The sequence below is a fragment of the Lepidochelys olivacea genome (assembly GCF_965140295.1).
Source record: "Lepidochelys olivacea isolate rLepOli2 genome assembly, chromosome: 1".
Classification (NCBI taxonomy): Eukaryota; Metazoa; Chordata; order Testudines; family Cheloniidae; genus Lepidochelys; species Lepidochelys olivacea.
Window position 1 is genome coordinate 13,048,919 of NC_140411.1, and position 19,349 is coordinate 13,068,267.

Here is a 19,349-nt window from a genome sequence, read left to right on the forward strand (position 1 = left end):
ACACACAGGCTGTGATGAAGCAGAATTGAATGCCAATTTTCTGAGGCCCAGCCCAGGATTTTCACCACAAAATCATCCTTGGGAAAGACCGTGTACGCTAGGCAGCCCACCTTAACACAACACGAGATGGCTGGGCAGCAAGTGAGTACATGAGCTTTTAAAAATATACCGTATATCTCTAATGTGCTGCTCTCTTCACTTGCTTGTGGCCCCTCCAGATCACTTTCCCCATCACGTCTCTCACTTTAGCCTTGCACTCGCACTCCAGGGCTACCACCGTTGCTGCCTCCCAGCGGTGGAGCGGCACTGTCCAGAACTAGTGTGACAGCCTGAGGCTTTCTGAAAAACACCAGGGTCTCATGACTTTTCTTCTCTGATCTATTTTAAACCTCGGGAGGGAGGCTGGTACTTGTGAACTTGCTGATGGTAAATGATCTCTGTCCTTATCCTTTGCCATTCAGCGAAGAGTGCAGCCCACGAGGGATATATAAATCAGGAGCCAAGACACTCGGCTCACAGAGGATGGCAAGGAGCGGCGTGCACTCAGCCTGTTGCATCTCTAAGGTAAGGCTAAGCGTTCACAGTTGCTGTGGGTTAGTATGAGTGGGTCGAACCCTGCAGGTCTTGCTCTGCGTCCTCATTCCTCACCCATTGCCACCAGGATCTATCTACCTAGGTGCGGGTGCTGCTCTCGGTCCCATTGGGGGGGAGGGATAGCTCAGTGGTTGGAGCATTGGCCTGCTAAACCCAGGGTTGTGAGTTCAATCCTTGAGGGGGCCATTTAGGGATCTGGGGCAAAAATTGGGGATGGGTCCTGCTCTGAGCAGGGGTTGGACTAGATGACCTCCTGAGGTCCCTTCCAACCCTGATCTTCTATGATTCTATGAGAGCGTTGCCTATGTGAAGGCTGACTAAATAAGTGCCCCCATTTACATCTCAGCAGCCCCACTGCAGAAAGGGCCGGCTCCAAAGCCCCCTGAAGGCAATGGAGATTTGAAGGAGCCCATTGGTTTGAAGGAGCTTTTGACCAGGTCCTAAGAGTGACCGTGCAGGGCAGAGGCTGGCTTAGGGTTTGTGCTGTATGCAGCTCCCTTTCTGTCATCCCCAAACACCTCGTCCCTCCAAGCACCCAGGTGTGAGAAGCCTCATGCTGTCTGTCCCGTTTGGAGTGAGTGCATCTCTGGCTTCGGCGACACCCGCATTAGTCTTCACATCTCACTGCTCCGGCCTGCCGCCGAGAGTCACCAATGCTGCATCTGCTTCCACCAGTGGGGAATCTGGAGCAGGGTTTCTCTGGCTCTCCAGAGGGCTAAGAGCAAGAGTAGCTGCAGTAACCGGGTCAGATGAGGGTCTCATAGCCTGGGTGGTTATAAAAACAAGCTGGTACTGCTAGTGTGGATGGGGATCTGTTCTCACGAGCAGTCCCGTTGGCTTCGTAAGAACATAAAAGCAGCCACACGGGATCAGACCAATGGTCCACCTAGCTCAGCATCCAGTCTTCCAACTGTGGCCAATACCAGGTGCTTTAGCGGGAATGAACAGAACAGAGAAATTATTGAGTGAGTCATCCTCTGCTGTCTAGTCCCAGCCTCTGGCAGTCAGAGGCTTAGGGATACCCAAAGCATGGGATTACATCCCTGACCATCTTGGTTTATAGCCATTGACGGACCTATCCTCCAGGAACTTCTCTAATTCTTTTTAAAACCCCGTTGTACTTCTGGTCTTCACATCATCCCCGGGCAACAAGTGCCACAGGTTGACTGGGCATTGTGTGAAGTATTTCCTTATGTTTGTTTTAACCTGCTGCCTATTAATTTCATTGGGTGACCCCTGGTTCTTGTAATACATGAAGGGGTAAATAACACTCCTTGTTTACTTTCTTCATGCCATTCTTCAATGAGCACCATAGGAAGGGAAAAGGATGGTCCAGAGCTTAGGACACTAGCTGTGGTTTGGGGAGACGTGGGTGCAATCCCCTGCTCTGCAACAGACTTCTTGTCTGATCTTGGGTATGGCACCTAGCCTCTCTGTGCCTCAGTTCCCTGTTAGCACGATGGGGTTAATAGCCCGGCCCTGCCTCGCCTCACAGGTATGTTGGGCTGTGAGGATAAATACAATCAAGATTGTGAGGTGCTCAGATACCATAGTGATGGGGGCCACAGACGTCCCTAAGCTCAATAGTATCTGGGACAGTAGTAACTTGTCCAAATCCATCCAGTGTGTAGGTAGCTGAGATAGAAAACTCCAAAGGATGCTCCCCCTATATGCAGAGTTAAGCGACGATCAGTCATTGTTGTTAAATAAATAAATGGGTGTAAAATATTTTCTCTCCTTATCCATCTATTATTATCCATTTGACTGAGATCCAGAGAGGCATTATATATATTTTGGGGCTGTAAATTAACTGCAGTTAACTCAAGCAATTAACTCAAAAGAAATTAACTTGATTAAAAAAATTAATGATGATTAAAAACATTCATCATGATTAATCAGTTTTAATCCCACTGTTAAATAATAATAGAATACCAACTTAAATTTTTGATAAATATTTTTGGTTGTTTTTCTACATTTTCAAATATATTGATTTCCGTTACAACACAGAATACAAAGGGTACAGTGCTCACTTTATATTATTTTTAATTACAAATATTTACACTGTAAAAAAGATAAACAAAAGAAATAATATTTTTCAGTTCACCTCATACCAGTACTGTAGTACAATCTCTGTATTGTGGAAGTGCAACTTACAAATGTAGGAATTTTCTTTGTTATATAACTGCACTCAAAAAAAAAAAGTCAAACTTCAGAGCCTACAAGTCCACCCAGTCCTACTTCTTGTTCAGCCAATTGCTAAGATACACAGGTTTGTTTACATTTGCAGGAGATAATGCTGCCCATGTCTTATTTACAATGTCACCTAAAAGTGAAAACAGATGTTCACATGGCACTTTTGTAGCTGGCATTGCAAAATATTTACGTGCCAGATACGCTAAACATTCGTACGCCCCTCATGCTTCGGCCACCATGCCATTCTGTACATTTTGTATTCTGCATTGTAATTGGAATCAAGATATTTGAAAATGTAGAAAACATCCAAAAATATTTAAATAAATGGTATCCTATTATTGTTTAACAGGGCAATTAAAACTGCAATTAATCGTTTGACAGCCCTAATATATTTACAGCTTCATTCATATCTTCCAAGGAGAATATCACTGCTGGTCCATCACTTGCTGATTGAACACTGCTTCCAGAGGAGCATCTATTTGCTGAACTGTGATTCCTGCTAACCCAGGGAAGCAATGGTCGGACTGAAGCCCACAGAAATCCCTCCAACTGCTACTGTTAAGTTCCTGGGTGCTGGGACAGCAGCATGCATAGCAGATCTCTGCACCTTCCCTCTGGACACTGCGAAAGTCAGACTGCAGGTAAACATTCTTGTTGGTATTACTATAGTACAAGGATACTGGGACTCAGCTGTGTCAGGCACAATGTATAGATGCGTAGTGGGAGACAGTTCCTGCTCCAAAGAGACAACAGTCGAAATAGTCAAGACAAAGAGATTTGTTCTGAGTCATATAGCAGGTCAGCAGCAGAGCTGGGCACAGAATCGAGCGCTCCCAAGTCCCAATCCAAGTCCCAATCCTCTGACCCATGTGGTCTCTCAAATTGAGTGAAAGGCATTTTATATTAAATCATTGGACAAATCCAGCACTTGCTGAGAAACAGACTAGGTCTTTTTTCCTCCCATCTGTTACCTTTAAGGGTCAATCCAATTCCCATTAGAAGTTAATGTAAAGACATCAGCGGGAGTTGGATCAGGCTCTAACATATCTGGTTTGATTTCAGATGATGTTTGTTGTGTACCCTGCAGATCTGTGGGTGCCTAGAGACGTCTCAGTAGTATTCTTCTCAGCAAGTCCAGGTTGTTTTTCTGCTGTAATGTGATTAACGGAAACCAGGGATAACTTTTTTTACAGACATGACTTGATTATAGTTCTGAGTGAAATCCACCCCATGCAGAGGCCCCAGCACAAGAGCTAGGGAGCACTTAAGAGAGCAGAACCTCAGCCGGCATAGACTGTCACTTGGAAGTCAATGAGCCTGTGAGAGTTTACCCCAGCTGAGGATCTGTCCCAAGCCCTCAAAGTGGATCTGAAATGGTACCTAGGCCTTGTGTTGTCCCCCTGCACCAGGGTGAATTTCACCCTCTTTGCATTGATATTGGAGAACATTTTCTATCTGATCTCAAAGCACTTTACGAACATGAATTAATTTAGCCTCCCACCATCACTCTGGCATTCTGGCCAAACTCCATCATTGATAATTACATCTAGGCTACTTATGTGCTCCACCATTTTCAGCTGGATACGGTAGGCCTCTCCAGTTCCTGACTTGATTTGGCCTGTAAAGTTGCTGTAGACTGATAAACAGCTGCCACACTCTACCCCAGAGGTGGCTGCATTTCAGTGGTGAGCAAAGAGATGACGATGGTATATCGCTGGCACAGTCCTTTTGCAAAGTGCTTTGGTATCCAGCTGGATGGAATCTGATGTGTAAATGTATGACAATTATAGCCTTGCAACTAGTTCACTGATCAAAAACGCAACTGCAGGTTGAATGCATATATAAATGACAATTTAATACCTTCCTAGCTCAGTACATGCCCCAAACTACCATGAACTGAGCTTACTGCTTATGAACTCTCCTAGCTAATGGGCCCATCTCTGCAAACCCTTACTCATGGATGACTTTACTTGAACTACTCACATGAATAAAGGTTTCAGGAGCAGGATCTAGCTGGCTGCACTAGAGGTGAATTGCCATCTGCTAATAATGATGTCTGTCTGTCCGTCTTGAAGATCCAGGGAGAGTCCAAGCCTAGCAAGAGCATGAAGACCATCCACTATAAGGGTGTCTTTGGCACAATCACCACCATGGTGAAGACGGAAGGTCCCAAGAGCCTTTACAATGGCCTGGTGGCTGGGCTCCAGCGTCAGATGAGCTTTGCTTCCATTCGTATCGGGCTGTACGACTCCGTGAAACAATTCTACACCTCCACGGGATCGGAGAGTGAGTGTCGGCACCACATGCTTCCAGGGGCGGTGTTCTCGGCCTCTATTTCAGAACGTCGAGCCACATCCTCAGCTGGCATGAATCAGCTCATGGAAGTCAATGAACTACATGAATGGAGCTACGCTGATTCACACCAGCTGAGGCTCTGGCCCATTGTCCTAGATGTTGCCACTTAAAAAAAAAAATTACAGGCAACCAGTCTTTAGAGTGAGCTGAATAACCTGAGATCCCAAATGACGAATGGGGTATACATGCTACACGTAGGATCCCAGTCTCATCCAGGTCCTGCAGTGCCCTGACTACAGCTAAACTAGATGTTTGAGCACTTGCTTTGGGGCATGATCAGACACCTCAATGTCTTGTTGACAGCCACTGCCCCGTCAAACAATGGCAGGCCCAAAAATCCAGGCCAGGTTTAAAGAGCGTGGTCCTTCCCATTTAAAAACTACATATTAGAACCAAATGTGTGACAAGCAGTTCCCTCCCTTTGGAGCCAGAGTCTGCAGCTGGATCAGCGTGGGGGCGGGAGGCCTAGGTCAGTGTTGTCAGAGTGCAAAGGGACGGTGTAGTGGGACAAGGTGAGCAGGGCCTTCTCTTACCCTACTCACAACCTCCTGATGGTTGCTATTTCCGGTGCTGCTCAGCACCTCTAAAAACCAGACCAGGATAGTTTAAAGTTGGGCATCCAGAAAACTAAGACCAACCCCCAAATTAGAGGCCACCTGAAAAGTTAGGCTAAGTGACTTCCCCAAGGCCATGCAGGGAGTCGGCCTTCGCCTATGGCCTCAGTGCTGGATAGAGGGGACGTGCTCGCGCCCAGTCCTAGCAAGGGGGATGAAAGGCACTCTGGTTTAGTGGGGAGGCTGAGAAAAACTCAGCTCTGTGCGTTGCTACTTAGCTGTCGATCCTAGAGACAAACCAGAGATTGCTACCCAGTTTATTCGCTCCCATTCAGATGCCGGTATTCTCACCCGGTTGCTGGCTGGCTGCACCACCGGAGCCATGGCAGTCACGTGTGCCCAGCCGACCGACGTGGTCAAGGTGCGATTCCAAGCCCAAGTGAGGCTGACGGAGGGAACCAAGAAATACAGCGGGACTGTGGATGCCTACAAAACCATCGCCAAGGAGGAAGGGGTCAGAGGCCTCTGGAAAGGTACAGGATTTATCTGTGTGGAGCAAGAGAGCCTCCCAGACCAATCACCCGCTGGTGTAAAGCAGGGTGGCTCCACTGAGGTCAGTCTCTGGAAGTCAATGGAGCTGCGCCAAATTACACCAGTTAAGAATCTGGGCCCAGCGCCTCAAAAGTGTGTAGGCCCCTAATTCCCATGGCCCTTAGTGAACAGAGCAAGCCCAGCTAACAGAATTCAGCTCTGGCCCCTCGGGTTCTGCAGATATCCCTGGAGGACAGGGCCAGCTGGTTTTAGAGTGGCCATGCGACAGCTCTGGCAGCAGGTCCATGTGACCAGACAGCATTCCCTTCCCTGCTTCCCAGATCTTCATTTCTGCTCCAGCACAGTGGGGAGGAGGCCTGCTCCTCTATCCTGGGGCTGGCTGCCCCTGTGCAGGTTAGGGCAGCCCTAAAAGGGCTTAAAATAGGACCTGAGTGGTACCTAACCCTCATCCTGGCTCGGCACAGGCTGGGACTTTCATGTATAATCCACTGTGTAGTATTTTTAAAGTGAGACAAGAGAGAGGGATGCATTTCCCAGACTGGCTCATCCCAGCATAAGCCACAATAAACACACTGACTATTAGACCCAAAAGGGCAGATCACAACCAATCATGGACCAGAGCAAACCAAACCAAAATGCCACCCCCCTCCCAAATGTGGGGGCTGGTTGGTCAGAAAAAGGAAATTGAGGTGCTCTATTCAGGCCCTGCTCACAACCCCCGACTCCACCCCGACCCCAGAATAGTGGGATGCTTCTGCCCAAATGATCAGAGATAAAATCATTAACAATGTTGACATAAAATCATCATTAGCGTCACCACTCACCTGCGATGGATGGGGGACACATCCCATCCAGGGCAAGGGTGAATGTCCTTGTTAGGGGGCTTATTCCTTCACCCACTTACTTCCCTGGTCCTTCTCGCATGAACAGAGAGCAACAATACCCGAAGTCCAAAGGTGCAAACAATTCGATGTTTATTGGGGTGAACTTCCAGCAAGCATGATTCCAGTTTCCTTCCTTAGTATCCTCCTTCCCAGCTCTGACACCACAGAGCCTTACACCTGTGTCCCTGTTCCCATTCCTACCCTTAGCCAAGCATGATTCCAATTTCCTTACTCCCATTCCCTGTTCCCATTTCCCCCTTTAGCAAAACATGATTCCAATTTTCTTACCCCCATTCCCTGTTCCCATCTCACACACCCACCCCCACCCCATCACTTCCTCATTGACTACAGATTATATAGTAAAACTTGAGTTCTGCTTAGCTATACCTTAACCAATCATTTTCCTGAAATTTAACTAACCAATCCTAACATATTGTAACATGATTATGTAACCAATTATATCCCACCACCTCAATTAGTTTACACCCAGCAAAATTAATTATACAGCAGACGGGAACAATCACAGAACCAGACAGAGATTATACAGACAAACAACAGCAAAGTGGGAACTATAATGACAAAACAATACAGAAGTGAGGATTTCACATCCCAGCTATTGATAAGTGAGTTCTTGCCAGACAGGATGCTATCAAACTAAGTTTCCTTTTACATTTTCTAGGCACTTCCCTTTCTCTGGAGGTGATAGGAATACAATCCTGTCCTGATAGTGCCTAACAGCCCAATAGCACCTTATTTCAATGTGACTAGTTTCCAATGTAAGGATGTGACCGGTCGCTTCCCAGCTTATGGCTGCCTCTGCTGCTTAGCCAAAGGCCTTAGCCTAAGAACAGGGCCTCAGACTGTCACAGTAAGAGAAGGCCCTTACACCGGCAGACAGTGATTTTGATTCTTTCTTTTATACCTCTATAACTAGCCAAGTGATAAGAATACACCTAAATTCTTAGAGTACAGGCCTTTACAGACAGGCCTGAATATCTATATCCTAACAGTCCACCCCTTTTTTTTCTCTTTTTCTTTTGGGATCCTCCTGCCCAGGTATCCCTGGAAAAGCTTAGGACATATGGCGACACATTTCCTGATAGGGCCAGGCATCAAGGTGGAAGGTGTTGATATTCCATTTGTCCCACTGCCCCTTGTGTAGTATTGTGCCCTGCACCTTCTCTCATACGGGCATACCACACCTATTCCAATTAGTGTTCCAGACTTCCCATTAGAGTGGGCCTGAGAAGGTTGGGTCTGGGTTGTCTAGTACACTGCAGGGTTTGGAGGGCTTATTAACCTATTAGGAATGTATCTCCCTATGCAACGTAGCACAAGTACAGTTAACAATACAAAATCCACAGCAACACCGAGTCCTGACCACTGCAGTATGGTCCAACATCCGAGACACCCCCAAAATACTGCCTCTCCTCCTTCGATGGGGTCACGATCTTGTGTCCAGTTGCTGGCAGTTGCAACAAGCTGCTCCTTCAAGTTTTGTATGCTTTTGTCCATATCACAAGTCCATTGAATGTTCACAGAGAAATGGGATATTGTCCAAACCAGCTTGACCACTTGGTATGGAATCAGGCAGTAAGCCCTGGCTTATTCACAGCAATAAGATTCACAGATCCATTTGTGCACCAAAGTCCATATAGCAGCATGTAGATGGGTATAGTTTGGTTATGGGCTGGTGTAATTGTGCCCCCAGTAATATGTACATTCCCAGCAAAACACCTTATACACAGTACACCCAATTGTCCACCCCTTGCATAGGCCATTGATCCCGCTCCTCTATAGTCATAGGAGAGGGGCACATCCAAACATCTTCTATTAATTTACACTATTTTACACACACCCCCATTGATTTCCAGTGAGCTCCTCCCCTTCTCATTATTTCCATAGGGCTTGTGGGGGCCACCTTAGTTGCCATTCCATTTCCAGGTATCACGGTAGCTATTACACAGGTGCTGGCCTCCTAGTTGAGAATTTGCATTCCCATACACATCTTCCCCCCCAAGGCCAGCCTTTGGAAGCCATCCCCCACCCACATCATGAGGTTTTCTGTTCATTAAAACACAACAATGCTAGCAACAAGACAAACACCACAGACAAACAACACAAAACATAGATCCATGGTATTCTGGGTTATTTTTCCCGCTGGCGCCAGCTTGCTTGTAGAGTGTCTGAAAAACAAAAGAAACAGTTTCCTTCCCCATGGTGGGGACAGATTATTGCTTAATAATAATACCACTTTCTTTTACAAATGTCCTTGCTACTTGCAGGAAAAACAGAAGAATTACCTCCAGACTGTCCTTATTTTGTTCTATAGTCAGGCTAGTGAATTACCTCACTCACTGGTCATTTATGAAATTTATGAGATGGTGTACCTCAGTTTCCCCTCTTGTACAACAGACCAAGTTTGCAATAGTTTCTCTGCTGTACCAAGCTTTAAGTTTATTCTCAGGTAATAGCTGAGACACAGCTTCAGATTTTAGCACTGTACACACACACACACACCCCTTAAGGTTAACCTGTCCCCCTTATTTTCAAGCTTGACTTGTTTTTTTTCACCTCCCTTTCCTGAAGGGCCATAATCTGAGTCTTCTAGTAGCTTGTTTGCTGACTGGATGTATTCATTATTTGCAGCTCCTTTGTGCCCATCAGCTAGGTAATTTGCATTTACACACAGAGGCTTACTAGCTTGCTTTTGGATCCAAAGCTGTTAGCAGCTCAGACACTGTCTTAAAAGGGAAGCATTTTACTTCCACCAGAGTTCTGATTACTTTCCACTTTCATCTCCTGCTCCAAAACACAGCGATCTGAAAAAGAAAGCACAACCTATTGTGGCTCCTTTTGGAGCCCTATTAGGATTTATTGAAGTACCATGTTTTATTTGCATTTCTTTTACTCCTTTTCCAATATACACTGCACATGTCCTGGGAAAATGCAAATTCCTTCCATATAGTTTAACCTCCATAACATCATATTAGCCAAATTAATTTTACACAAGGTATAACTGCCTCCCCCATGCCTACAGAGTTTTCATGCAGAACCCACCAAAGCAACAATCTGATCCCCCAGAGCCATCCCAAGGTTCAGTGTTCCCATCATTCCTCCCCTTTTCCTTTTCTTTTACCTGTGCACACATACACACAAAATTCTGTTTTGCCTAACATCCCTTGCACTGTAATTACTCTTTTTACATAACTCTTTTTACATAACTGTACCCCGATTACACTTCCATCTTGTACAACTAGACACAACCAGGGGCAGCCAAGTTAAGTTCCAAAAGAAACCTCTTCCATCCTTTAGTGATTTTGATTACATTACCCAATAGTCAAATAATTTTGCTCAGATTCTCTCTCTACCTGCTGCCTGCAGCAGTCCCTTATAGACCATTTCTGTGGGAAAAGGGCCCATTTTCCCTCAGAATAGCTATAAAGGCTTCTGTGGACAGAAGCATAGTGGTGATAGTAGCCACTCTACCTGACCCCCTTGGATAATTTAATTACCAAGCTTCCATCCAATGTGACTGCACAGAGTTGCACATACAGTTACATGTATATAACTGGGTTTTATCATTAAACAAAAACTTCCTTCTTGACATCTCACATAAGTATCCAAAGTACCCTCCATTAAAACTTCAGAAAAACAAAAGAGTGTGGAAAGGCAGGTTGCACTTTGAAACTTTTATTTTATTTTTTTTTCCTCCACTCCCCCAGGACCAAGTCTCAGATCCAGTCTCTAAAGGTGGTCTGTTAACTCTGCTTTTGACCTTAAACCCTTTTGTGCCAAATCATCTTTCACTACCCCTAACTAATTTACAACCCTTCAGCAGCCCTTGCTGAAGCAGCACCAAACTTGAAAGATTTCTGGCAGCTTCCCATAATGCTGCCCTTACTTCAAACCTCTCAAGCAGACTGAAGTGCCTCTTTTCCCTGGGAGGCATTCAGTCCCGATGGGCAGGGACCTTCTTCCCCTACCCATATACCAAGGAGGGTGGGCTCCTCAGCCACCCCCCATACCTCTGGGTCCCCCTAACACTTCCTCCATTTCCTTTTTAATCTTATCCCAGGTTGACCCCTGTACCTGGTATGGGCCCTGGTCCTCCCTTATCCATTTATCCAAAAAATCCTTTACCCTGGCTTGCCAGAACCCGCAACTACCATCACTCCAAGCAGCTGCAAGGACTGTTGGGGAGGGGGACTTACAGGCTGCCACTCACCTATCCAATGCGATGCATCCGAGTCACCGGCACCAAGATGTTAGGGGGCTTATTCCTTCACCCACTTACTTCCCTGGTCCTTCTCACATGAACAGAGAGCAACAATACCCGAAGTCCAAAGGTGCAAACAATTCGATGTTTATTGGGGTGAACTTCCAGCAAGCATGATTCCAGTTTCCTTCCTTAGTATCCTCCTTCCCAGCTCTGACACCACAAAGCCTTACACCTGTGTCCCTGTTCCCATTCCTGCCCTTAGCCAAACATGATTCCAACTTCCTTACTCCCATTCCCTGTTCCCATTTCCCCCTTTAGCAAAACATGATTCCAATTTTCTTACCCCCATTCCCTGTTCCCATCTCCCCCTTTAGCAAAACATGATTCCAATTTTCTTACCCCCATTCCCTGTTCCCATCTCTCCCTTTAGCAAAACATGATTCCAATTTTCTTACCCCCATTCCCTGTTCCCATCCCACACCCCATCACTTCCTCATTGACTACAGATTATATAGTAAAACTTGAGTTGTGCTTAGCTATACCTTAACCAATCATTTTCCTGAAATTTAACTAACCAATCCTAACATATTGTAACATGATTATGTAACCAATTATATCCCACCACCTCAATTAGTTTACACCCAGCAAAGTTAATTATACAGCAGACAGGAACAATCACAGAACCAGACAGAGATTATACAGACAAACAACAGCAAAGTGGAACTATAATGACAAAACAATACAGAAGTGAGGATTTCACATCCCAGCTATTGATAAGTGAGTTCTTGCCAGACAGGATGCTATCAAACTAAGTTTCCTTTTACATTTTCTAGGCACTTCCCTTTCTCTGGAGGTGATAGGAATACAATCCTGTCCTGATAGTGCCTAACAGCCCAATAGCACCTTATTTCAGTGTGACTAGTTTGGAATGTGAGGATGTGACCGTTCGCTTCCCAGCTTATGGCTGCCTCTGCTGCTTAGCCAGAGGCCTTAGCCTAAGAACAGGGCCTCAGACTGTCACAGTAAGAGAAGGCCCTTACACCAGCAGACAGTGATTTTGATTCTTTCTTTTATACCTCTAGAACTAGCCAAGTGATAAGAATACACCTAAATTCTTAGAGTACAGGCCTTTGCAGACAGGCCTGAATATCTATATCCTAACAGTCCTTTTTCCTCTTGCATCACAGAAGTAAGGTTCATGGCGAGCCCACAGACCTGCAATAAACAGGTTTGCCTCATCACTTACTCTCTCCCCATTTCCTTGTGTGCTCAAGATGGAATGGTGATCCAACTATCCGAGCCCAGCACTGAGTCAAGGGCTCTCAGGTTCCATTGCTTGCTCTGCCATTGAATTGCTATGCAACTCTGGACTTCTCTCTCCCCAGCTGTATAATGGGGATAATGAGTCTTGGCCACTTTTGTAAAGTGCTTTGACCGCTGTGGATAAATAATGCCACGTAATGGCAAGTATTATTCTTATTATCCCTTAAAATCCTGGTATCATAGAACTCCTGTTACCTAACAGAGCTCCTTTAGGCACAGGTGTAATAAACACGATTAATAATAATATAGTCATGGTCATCACCAGCCCTACTCTGCTTTCAGAAGAGCAGTGTGATCTCGTATGGTCAGAGTCACTCTCTAAACCATTCATCCTTTGCGTCTTTTGCCTCAGGGACGTTACCCAACATCACCCGCAACGCCATCGTGAACTGCGGAGAGATGGTTACCTATGACCTCCTCAAGGAGATGCTGCTGAAATATCATCTAATGACAGGTGAGGAGGGGACCAAGGCCTTGAGTGAGTGAGGGTGTCCTTCCTTCTTCCTTTCCGTCTGGGGAGCCTGGTGGTTAGAGCTCTGTCTCACTGAGCCCTCTCCATTGCTTCTCCTTCCCTGATGGCCTTCCACAATGGGTCATCCTCATTCTGCAAAGAGGGCTGTAGCCAGCTACCAATGCTGCTTCAGACATCAGGTGGAGGTTTCAGCAGCATGGTGGTAAGGATGGTCTAGTACAGAGCACTAGACCTTAGAAGACATAAGACCTATTCGCAGCTCTGCCACAGACTCCCTGCATGACCTTGGGCAAGTCACTTAGGGCCAGATTTTCAAAGGGATTCAGGCACCTAGGGGTGCAGATGGGCAACTAGTTGGATTTCCAAAAACCCCCATTGGGAGTTAGGTGCCTACACGCTTTAGGCAATCCCACTACATGCCTAAATCCCTTTGGGAACCTGGCACTTAGGCCCATATTTTCAGAAGTACTCATTGATTTTACGTACTTCAGTTTGGGGGCATCCAGCTTGGGGCATCTTGGGCCTGATTTTCAGGGGTGCGGAGACCTCGCAGCTCTCATGGACTTCAGCTGGCATTACAACTGGCTCTGTAGCTTTGAAAATCAAGCCCAAAGAGTCTCAAGGTATGTGTCCCAAAGTTAGTAGCAAACCTCCCATGGCTCCGTTTCCCCCATGTGGGGAATGGAGATACTTACCACTCTCTCGGGGAGAGGATCAGTTTACTGATGTCTGTAAATTGAACTGAGGTCCTTGGGTGGCATGCGCTCTAGCTGGGCATGGCACTGATGACTAATTGCAAGTGGCTCGTAAAGGCGAAATCATCCCGTTGGCAATGGAAAATTCCACTACCCCAAAACCCATTACCCATATTCCACCCCCAGACACTTTTCCTTGCCATTTCCTCGCTGCTTTCGGAGCTGGGTTCTGCGCCACTGTGGTGGCTTCTCCCGTCGACGTCGTGAAGACGAGATACATGAATTCCACCCCCGGCCAATACAGAAATGCCTTGAACTGTATGCTCACCATGGTGATCCTGGAAGGACCCACAGCATTTTACAAGGGGTAAGCGGCGCTTAAGCACTGAGACAGCTACAAATCTGTGTCCAGGCCTGTACCATGCCTATAGCCTATTCAAGGAGCAGCGCAGGTGACAAGTCTACAGAGGAGACTGACAGGGGCAGAGCACTGGGCTGAGAGTCAGGAGACCTGGGTTCTCATCCTCACGCTACTACCAGCTCGTGTGGCCGTGGGCAAGTCACTTCGGGCCAGTTTTTCCAAAGCAGCCTCTGATGGGTGGCTTGGTCCGTGGCCCCCTCAGCCTGCGATTTTCAAAGGTGATAAGCAGCACAGGGCAGGGCAACTCCACCGCTAGTTCCCCTCAGTGATCCCGCAAGGGCCCGCTCAGAGGCTTCCGGCTCCCCTGGCTGTCCCCTCTCTTGGGCGGAGATGCATCTCTTTCCCTTCTGCCAGGCAGAGCTGTTCCCTGCCTTCACTGTGTTATTCCCAGCCTGCCCAAACAGGCCTGCTTGCTTTCTCTTCAGAGATGCTTAACAGTGTGACGGCCCCGGTTATAGATATCCCACCGCTCTTTCTGTGCACGTCTATTTTATTCTTGAGGTAAAAGCACTACAGAGAAAACACATTAAAAACAAGGGAAGAACCTGCACACATGCTAAGAACCTCATCAGAGATCAACCCAGCCCTTGCATGGGCTCGGGCAGGAGCAGTCCTGCAACACCCCACCCATGGGGTTTCCTTGGGGTTTCAAGTTCATCACAGCTTTACCTCAGAACAAGCGCCCAGTAGGCCCAACCCTCCCCAAAGGACTGGGGCCTCCGCTTGCTGGATCAGGAAGACGGCCCTGAGCCGGTTTGTAAGAGGCTATTTATCCCCAAACCCTTCCTTTGTCTGTGGGTCCCTGGGGAATCCCATCTGAACTCCACTTCCCCGGGGTAGCTCCAAACACCCAGCTGGAGGAATGACGTTAGCATCCTCCTCCTCCTCGAGGAGCACCACACAGTGCCACAGACACCATTGCCTTTTTAACACAATGCCCCCAAAGGCATTAACCCTCATCCAGTCTGCTATCCACTTATCTTCATTCCACAAGGTTGGTCCAGGACATTGTCAGTCTGTCCCATAAGCACCTGTTGGCTTCAGCTGGCTTGTGGTGGATGCTTAGTACCTTTGCAGAGCAGGCGTGAGGCTCTCACCACGGGCATCTGAAACACAAGACGCCCAGAAGCCTTTACAACATGGGAGCCTGAAGCTCTCTGCTCCTCCACTTCCCTGTGTGTAAAATGGGGAGAATTATACCTACCCACCTCCGTAAAGTTCTTTGAGATCTGCAGCTGATGGGCGCAAGGGCCCAGATGCTCACAGGTATAGAGAGGCGCCTGACTTCCATTGACATCAGTGGGAGTTTGGTGCCTTTGCGAATCTGGGCCTAGACCAGGGCTAAGTATTACAGATTATTAGTCTGGTTTCATATTCTGCTGTGCTTGCGAAACACGGGAAAGAGTCGAGCCCACCTGACTCGGTCTCATTATTTACAGAGCACCATATGTGCGCAGAGCAACTGGTAAGGTGTCTCCAGCCAGGGGTGGGCGCCGTGTCAGGTCAGGCAGGAATCAAGGCTACTGTTAAAGAATAGGAGTGGCAGGGGGAGCTGTCTGAAGGTGTGTGATGCCAGGCAGGAGAGAACAGAGGGGAACCCATGGATAGCAGGGATCATGAGGGAGCTAGTGGATGGGGGATCCACCAGCCAAGGGCAGGAAGAGATACAGCTTGTTGTTGGTTGCCAGGGGCATGGAGTACCCTGGTTGGGGATGAAGGGGAAATTCCTTAGCCTCTATGCTATTGGATCTCTTAATATCTATGGTCCCCTCCCTCAGGTTCATGCCCTCGTTCCTGCGGCTGGGATCCTGGAACGTGGTGATGTTCGTGACCTACGAGCAGCTGAAACGCGCCATGATGCTGGCCCAGGAGACGTGGGCATCTCCATCCTAAGCCCCAGGGAGGTCTCTGGGATGAGACGACAGAGGACAGCATGGGGGCTCCCATGGATTCTCCTCTCCCAGGCAAAGCTTGCAGAGCTGGCTCTTGCTGCTGAACTTTGACTGGGACATTCGCTCCCAGCCACTGAGGTGGGGGCATGCAGCTTTGGATGGACTGTCCGGAGACAGCTGGCTTTTCAAAACCCACTTGTCACAATTGGTGAGATGCCAACGTAAATTACGTTATTTAAACATGCCCAAGGGATGCACGATATTGAAGTGACAAAAAAGGACTCGAAAAAACAAAACCATCAATGAAGCCAAACTTTAGTAAAGCTTTCGATACGGCCTCTGAGCTCTTCGAACCGTCTTGGATCCAGGTGCTGCCATGTGGACAGGAAACTGGAGCATAATCCAAGGGTGATGATAGAGGGCCAGGTACACTCTGACGGATGGGAGAGCAGTTTGATGGGGAAGCACAGGGGTCAGGATTAGGTTTAGTCTTATTAACTATCTTCAGAAGGAATAAACAGCCTTCATGAGTGATAGCAAATAGGGAGGAAATTGCCAATGTAGTTAAAGAAAGTGATCGGGGCTTAGCTTTTTACAGATTGGTGGGTTCTTTACCCAAGTGGGTTTTTCTGCTTAACTCTAGGCGCCACTTTTTCTCTGGACTTTTTATTTTCATGGCGCACGCGGCATGGTCCATGCTCTGCCCCCTGCCCAGCCTGATGACACAAACCCTGCCCCATGCTGCTCTCTAGCCCTGGCCCCCCACCAGTTGCGCTGGTTTTTAGAAAAATTTATGCTTATTTCTTTAAGTTTTCTGGCAAGCCACAAGATCAGAGCAATAACTCAAAGGAACTTAGAGACACTTGGGACATGGGAAGAAATAAATAGTCAAAAAATGTTCATCCAAACTTTTTGAAGAAATGGAAATTTTTGCAAAAAAACCAATTGTTTTTGTCAAAAAAAATCGTGGGTTTTATCAAAACAATAGTTTTTTGGGGGAAAAAAACCTTAAAAATCTTCTAGTGGAAAAAAGTCATTTCCTGACAGCTCTAGAAAGAAATACCCCAATGAGATTCAAGGTGGGTTCAATTCCCTGGTCTGCTGCGGATGCAGGGATAATTCTTCCTGAGCCTCACAGGGGTGTGGTGAGGTGCTCAGATGTTACTGTGCTGGGGGCCGGGAGCTGGATAACACCATCAAGGGGATGATTTGGTAAGGGTGGTCTGAGAGGAGTAGGTAACTGTGAGTGAGGGGATGAAATTAAACCAAGGAAAACGTAGGAGGAAAATCAGGGAAGGTTTCCTAACAGTGAGGGTCAAGATTGGCTCCCAAGTGGTGGAAGCCCCATCCTTCAAGTTGTTTAAAGGTAGGCTTGGTCTACACGTAGAAATATTGCTAGCCTAATTATATTGAATAGAGCCAAGTTGTCAAGGTTCCTTCCCCACTCTGAATTCTAAGGTACAGATGTGGGGACCTGCATGAAAGACCCCCTCAGCTTATTCTTACTAGCTTAGGTTAAAAACTTCCCCAAGGTACAAACTTTGCCTTGTCCTTGAACAGTATGCTGCCACCACCAAGCGTTTTAAACAAAGAACAGGGGAAGAGCCCACTTGGAGACTTCTTCCCGCCAAAATATCCCCCCAAGCCCTACACCCCCTTTCCTGGGGAAGGCTTGATAATAATCCTCATCAATTGGTACAGGTGAACACAGACCCAAACCCTTGGATCTTAAGAACAATGAAAAATCGATCAGGTTCTTAAAAGATGAATTTTAATTAAAGAAAAGGTAAAAGAATCACCTCTGTAAAATCAGGATGGTAAATACCTTACAGGGTAATCAGATTCAAAACATAGAGAATCCCTCTAGGCAAAACCTAAAGTTACAAAAAGACACAAAATCAGGAATATACATTCCCTCCAGCACAGCTTATTTTACCAGCCATTAAACAAAAGGAAATCTAACGCATTTTCTAGCTAGATTACTTACTAACTTAACAGGAGTTGGAAGGCTTGCATTTCTGATCTGTTCCCGGCAAAAGCATCACACAGACAGACAGACCCTTTTCCCCCCCCCCCCCCCGCTTTGAAAGTAACTTGTCTCCTCATTGGTCATTTTGGTCAGGTGCCAGTGAGGTTATCCTAGCTTCTTAACCCTTTACAGGTGAAGGGGTTTTGCCTCTGGCTAGGAGGGATTTTATAGCCCTGTGGACAGAAAGGTGGTTACCCTTCCCTTTATAGTTGTGACACAAGTCAACACCTGGAAGGCTTTACCGGCACAGGTATACCAGCGTACTAGATCAGCAAAGCGCTCTTAATGTGGAGGCAGCAAAATTATGCCTTGGCAGCGTAGCTTATTCCAGTGCCCCCAGCTCTCCTCCCAGCTAAATCACTGGCCAGCAAAAGCCCCACCGCAGATACAGTTTTACCAGCAAAAAACGTCCTGTTGCTCGTATAGTTGATTTTCTTTGGAGAACAGGTATCAGGTGTACTGGGAAAAGAACTCTCTTGCTGGTCTACCGGCATAGCTCTACTGGCAAACCCTTTGCAATGTAGCCAAGGCCTTAGATTGGATTATTCACTGATTAATAGACTTTAGGGAACAAGCCCAGTGAAAGGACCAACCAGCTGGGACCTGCCAGGTCTTTTCCATCTCTGGTCTCTGTATGATTCAACCAGCCCAGCTGATGTGCCGGGAAGCAGAAGTGGGATAAATAATGCAAAAGAAACGCCTACCAAGACACAGGTAACTTTAGATCCTCTCTCCCTCCCACAGAGCCGACCGCCCACAGATGGATCTGCAGCAGGACACCGGCCCGAGCTGCCTGCGGTGCATACTAGTCAGTGTTCTGGAGCTGCACTGAGAGGGAATTATTGGAGGAGTATTGCCCGCCTCACCTGGATCACTTGTGTCACAGGGGACAAGTGGCCATTAAACTGTGTCATGGTTATTGCTGCCTTGCAGCCATTGCTAATAAAAGGACTCAGACAGCCCCCTGGGGATCTCGTTGCAGGTCTCCTGTCTTTTCTTTGGCAGATTTAGTCCTTTCTCTCTTTTTCCGATCTGGCCCATGCTGAAAGGTCTGTGGTGCAAACCCAGAGGGGACAGCTGAGGGATCTAAGCATCGGGTTAGAAATACCTAGAATGATCCCAGTGCTTGAATCAGAGTGGGATCAGCTCACCCTGCATCTTTC

The 19,349-nt window shown here is 47.0% G+C and overlaps 1 protein-coding gene across 1 annotated transcript; it reads left to right on the plus strand.

Annotated features, from left to right (window-relative positions):
• The first annotated feature begins 487 nt into the window (after positions 1–487).
• Positions 488–18,971, plus strand: UCP3 (uncoupling protein 3). Its single transcript, XM_084647865.1, has 8 exons — positions 488–564; positions 3,186–3,428; positions 4,863–5,073; positions 6,032–6,229; positions 13,030–13,131; positions 14,031–14,211; positions 16,044–16,583; positions 18,931–18,971. The coding sequence occupies exons 2-7, from the start codon at positions 3,303–3,305 to the stop codon at positions 16,156–16,158; spliced, it is 933 nt and encodes a 310-aa protein (XP_084503991.1). The 5' UTR covers positions 488–564; positions 3,186–3,302; the 3' UTR covers positions 16,159–16,583; positions 18,931–18,971.
• Positions 18,972–19,349: the final 378 nt, after the last annotated feature.

What these genes read in the sequence shown, in the direction of transcription:
- UCP3 (XM_084647865.1), top strand. Translation starts at nt 3,303, where the DNA reads ATGGTCGGACTGAAGCCCACAGAAATCCCTCCAACTGCTACTGTTAAG. An exon ending in CACCTCCACGGGATCGGAGA is followed by an intron (nt 5,074 to 6,031) that starts GTGAGTGTCGGC and finishes GCTCCCATTCAG; the next exon opens with ATGCCGGTATTCTCACCCGG. An exon ending in CCCACAGCATTTTACAAGGG is followed by an intron (nt 14,212 to 16,043) that starts GTAAGCGGCGCT and finishes CCCCTCCCTCAG; the next exon opens with GTTCATGCCCTCGTTCCTGC.